Consider the following 4,276-nt stretch of genomic DNA (forward strand, 5'->3'; position numbering starts at 1 on the left):
TTATGACCCGAAGTCGGGCCCCTCACTGCCTTTGCTTCCGCTCCTCGGCCAGAGTCCCCCAACCCACCTCTTCACCTCTGACCCACCCCTCCCTGCCACCAGGGTTCCAGGGTCTCCCAAGGATGAGGACCCTTAACTGGATCCTGATCTCCTCAGGACACGCCCTTTCCTTAGGCTGCAGTGGAGTCAGCACCCAGCCCGTGTGCCCCACACCTTCCTGCGTCCTCCCTCACACCCGCCCAAAAAGACTCCGGCAGACACGGGGCGTGTACAACGGTTTATCAGTGGGACATGGGGGCGGGCGGGCATGGTGGCGCTCAGCGTTCAGTAGACCCCTGGTTTGGGCTCCTCGGGTTCGGGCCTCGCTGCCAGCTGCACCAGCCGCAGCAGCAGGGCCCCGGTGGGCGCGTCCAGCTGAGTCGCGTTGCTCTGGTCGCTGGCGCGGGCGTGGCGGCGACTGCCTGCGGCTTCCAGGCACTCTGGCTCTGCCACGCAGCCCTCTGCGGGGAGCAACGCCTGAGACCGCGCCGCTGGACCCCGCGCTCCCCAAAGGACACGGCCTGAGCCTGGTTTGGGGGACCCGTCCGAGCCTGCCTCCTCCGCCCACCTTGAGCCCCGCTCTGCCCTCTTGGACTGGGACCCAGGACTGCCCGCCCAGTGGCCCCTGGGGCCCAGGCTCAGCCCCGCGATGGCTCACCCGGGCTGCAGCAGAGGCCGGCGGCGGCGCAGCGACCCCCGTTCCCGCAGGGCTTCTGGCCAGACTGGCAGGGCGACAGCAGGTAGTTCTCCTCCTGGCAGCGCAGCGCCTCGGCCGTGCCCATGAAGCAGCCCAGCTCTTCCTCGCAGCAGATGCTGGGCCCGAAGCAGCGCCCCTTGCCCCCTGGGCCACAGGGGAGGCACTGTGGGGACAGTGGGTGAGCAGGACAGGGCCTCCCACAGCCCCTCTGAACTGGGGGGAGGGGTGGGCAGTTATGGGGGCGAAGCTTCTGGGTGCCCACGGCGGCATTGGAACCACAAAGTCACAGAGTGAAATGTCCCCTACTGCTCTGGAACCAGGTAGCTGAGGGGCAGCTCTGTGACAGCCCTCCCTTAGCTCACTCTCAATGGGGAGAGGGGTCCCTCAGAGATACCTCAGGGGCACAATTTCCTCTGCAGCTCAGAAACATTCGTGGTCAGACCCCTCTCACCTGCCCACTGCCCTCCCTCTTACCAGACTCTCCTCCCCCTGCCCTGTCTCTACAGGTAGGTCCCTACCCTGTGTGCATAGCCCCACCCTCCTGAACACACTCTGGCCTTCTCCCAGGTCTGGTCTCTTCTCTTGATTGGCCCTTACCTGTCCCTGTTCACCCCCACCTGCGGGCTAACAGAGAGGGTGGCAGACCTGAGCCCTAGACATGGTCTGGGTTTTCAAGAAAGCCAACCAGAGGAGAGGGTGGCCTGTTGGGGCTGCCCACCTGCCCAGATCAGCGTGTTGAACAGCCTGCAATTGGGCTGCCTGTGGCCCAGGTAAAAGTGAACTTCAGGAGCAGGGCTGGAGGTACAGCAGGAGAGAAGTGGGCTGGTGTCTGCCAGAACTTCCTGACAGCATGCCCGAGTGGCCCCTCCACTCAGGAGCATCCAGAGAGTCTCTCCTTTGGGGACTGGGGACTTGTGGCCAACAGAAGCTGTGGCTCAGGGGCAGCCTGTATTGGCTGGCAGGACTGAACCTGGAGGACTCCAGTGAGCCTCGCTGAGGGGCCCCCATGGCACAGAGGAGTCTGACTGCTCAGTTCTCCCTGACACTTACAGAAAAGTGTCTCTCACGTTTCTGCATCCCCTCGCTGCATGGCACAGGAACTGGAACCCCTTAGCTCCTCCCAGCCCACCACCAAGCTGGTCCCTGGCCCACCCTATAGTTTTCTCTGCCCTGTCATGCTAAGCCTCCCTGCTCCTGCCCAGCACTTCCCCTGAAGCCTGCCTGCTCCCAGGATGCCTGGCGGCACCTGCCCTGGGGCACCACACACTGGGGCAGCCTCAGGAAGGGCTGTCTGGACCGTACCTGTCTCAGCTCCATGTCCACAAGGGCTCTCTTGCCGCCCCTTGGGCAGTTCGTGAAATAGCAGGCAGAGGTGAGGGCCAGCAGGCCGAGGAAGCAGGCGGACAGCACGCAGTTGGACATCCTGGCGCGGTGCTGCTCAGAGGCTCTGCGGCGCTGCCTTGGCTAGCTGCCTATTTATATCCACAGGTGGGCCCTCAGAGGCAGCCAGCCCCCCTCATGGCTCCCCAGGAGCCCACGACCGACCTCCAAGTCCCAAGCCATCAGTGGTGATTCAGGCGTCTGGGGACGCACGTGGGCCTGTCTGTGCCAGGCTGAGGGGGAGGAGGTGTGCGGGCCTCCCAGGCTGTCATTCTTAGTGGTGTCACCGGAACTGCTGAGGTGTGCCTGTGGCTTTTCAGACTTGGGAGAGGGACAGTCAGGATGCCCCTAAAATGCTGTGCAAGATTTCTGAACGCCCAGATAAGGCTACAATGCACATCCCACTTTCCCCTCCCAGCTCCCAGGTTCAGGAGCGTCTTTGGTTCAGGACCCAGCACCCAGGGCCACACCGGCTGGCAGCTCTGAAGGAGTCTCTGCTCCCTCCCCTGGGGCCACCATGTTTCTATCTGAGCTTTGGACCCAGGATAGTCACCCCCAGCCTCTTGAGGTGGACACCCACCCCACCCCTGTAGGCTGCTCTCTGAGAGGTGCCAGGATGTGTAGGGAAGCTCCGGAGTTAAAGAAGGCTGCTCCTCGCCGCCAGTGCAGTGAGGGGTCCAGTGCCAGGAGGGTGCCCTTAGATGCTCCCTACCCTTCCCCACTCAGGCCCTGAGACCAGCCCTTTCAGGACTGCCCCTGAGGGACTGTGAGGACCATTTGAGAGGCAGTGCTGGGCAGTGGTTATTGTGGGGACATCAGAGTGGTGGCCTTGTCTGAATCTGGCTTCCGGTGTTTGAACTGTCATGCCTTGGCACGTCACTTAACCTCTCTGTGCCTCGTTTCCCTCCGACGTAGAGAAATCGTAGTAAGCACCTCACAGGGCTGTTGTGAGGAACACGTGAGATGTGGACATCTTAGAAAAGCATCTGTCTCATTGCAAATTGAATTAATAGCAGCACCGTCCCTGAGATGTGGGTGGTGAGGCAGCGGGCTGGCAGGGGCACTGCTGCCCTGTGGAGCCCACCGGTCACTCCACTGAGGAAGGATGGAGCTGCCCATTCCCATCAAGATGGACACTCTCAGAGACCGGAAGGGTCCTTCTACTCAGTTCTGCAGGCTGCCTGTCAGTCAGAATGGACTTGATGGTGCTAGATTGCTGGGATTATCAGATTGTTAGAAGTCCCTGGGTGTTACAAAAAGTTAAATGTCCAGAAATTATCAGAAAAGTGGTCAGTTCAAATCCACTCAGTGGCGCCTTGGAAGAAAAGCCTGGCAATCTATTTCTAAAAGGTCTCAGGCACTGAACATCCTATGTGGAGCTCTCCTTTGAAATACCTGAGTTGCCATGAGTTAGAATCATCTTGATGATAGCTAAAGGCTAGTGCCATGTGACCAAATGCTCTTATTATTTAAGGAGCCTTGCTGGTGCCATGCGTTAAGCACTGGGCTGCTAACTCCAAAGTTGCTGGTTCAAACACACCAGCCGCTCCTCAGAAGAAAGATGAAATTGTCTTCTCCCATCAAGATGTACAGCCTCAGAAACTCTATACAAGCTTACCACGCATCAAAATCTACTTGCTAGCTGTGGGTTTGTTTCAGGGGGATGATTATTATTAATCACTGAAGTGATATCTCAGAGAGTAGCTTCTTGGGTTCTTAATCTGGGAGGCATTTTTTATTTTACTACTGGTCTGGAAGCCAAACTGAGCCCGGAAGCTCTTACCCTATTGAGATTCTGAGTTGTAAAAGCTAGAGATCTAAGAGGTCTAGCCTAGGTCAACGGTGTGAACTTGCTCTGGGACCTCACACTGCATGCAAGTCACATCTGACTTACCAACCCCACATTGATGGGGAGAGATCATGTGAGGGCTCATGTTCTAGGACAGGCTAGTACATCCATGCCCCACCCTGTGATGCCTACCAGGATCATCGCTGTAAGACCTGCTTCCCATACAGGGGCCCTATTGAAGATCCCTAACCCCATCTCCATATACATGATGCAGGGCATTCTTATCCCAGCACCTTCTGGGAACCTGCACTGCCTGGGGCTATCTCTCATGGGCTGACATGTCACATCTCACACACAGTCGACACTTCTCT

General features: G+C 58.7%; 1 protein-coding gene across 1 annotated transcript; it reads right to left on the reverse strand.

The window, feature by feature from the left end:
- Positions 1-324: 324 nt before the first annotated feature.
- LOC101659996 (neurophysin 2-like) lies at positions 325-2,298 on the reverse strand. Its single transcript, XM_004697872.2, has 3 exons — positions 2,039-2,298; positions 698-899; positions 325-500 (listed from the first exon to the last, which is right to left on the reverse strand). Exons 1-3 carry the CDS (start codon positions 2,156-2,158, stop codon positions 325-327), a joined length of 498 nt encoding a protein of 165 aa, XP_004697929.1. The 5' UTR covers positions 2,159-2,298.
- Positions 2,299-4,276: the final 1,978 nt, after the last annotated feature.

Source organism: Echinops telfairi, unplaced genomic scaffold (assembly GCF_000313985.2).
Source record: "Echinops telfairi isolate 266 unplaced genomic scaffold, ASM31398v2 ScPeMD7_5592;HRSCAF=6446, whole genome shotgun sequence".
Classification (NCBI taxonomy): Eukaryota; Metazoa; Chordata; class Mammalia; order Afrosoricida; family Tenrecidae; genus Echinops; species Echinops telfairi.

What these genes read in the sequence shown, in the direction of transcription:
- LOC101659996 (XM_004697872.2), bottom strand. Translation starts at nt 2,158, where the DNA reads ATGTCCAACTGCGTGCTGTCCGCCTGCTTCCTCGGCCTGCTGGCCCTC. An exon ending in TGGACATGGAGCTGAGACAG is followed by an intron (nt 900 to 2,038) that starts GTACGGTCCAGA and finishes CTGTCCCCACAG; the next exon opens with TGCCTCCCCTGTGGCCCAGG. An exon ending in CGGCCTCTGCTGCAGCCCGG is followed by an intron (nt 501 to 697) that starts GTGAGCCATCGC and finishes TGCTCCCCGCAG; the next exon opens with AGGGCTGCGTGGCAGAGCCA.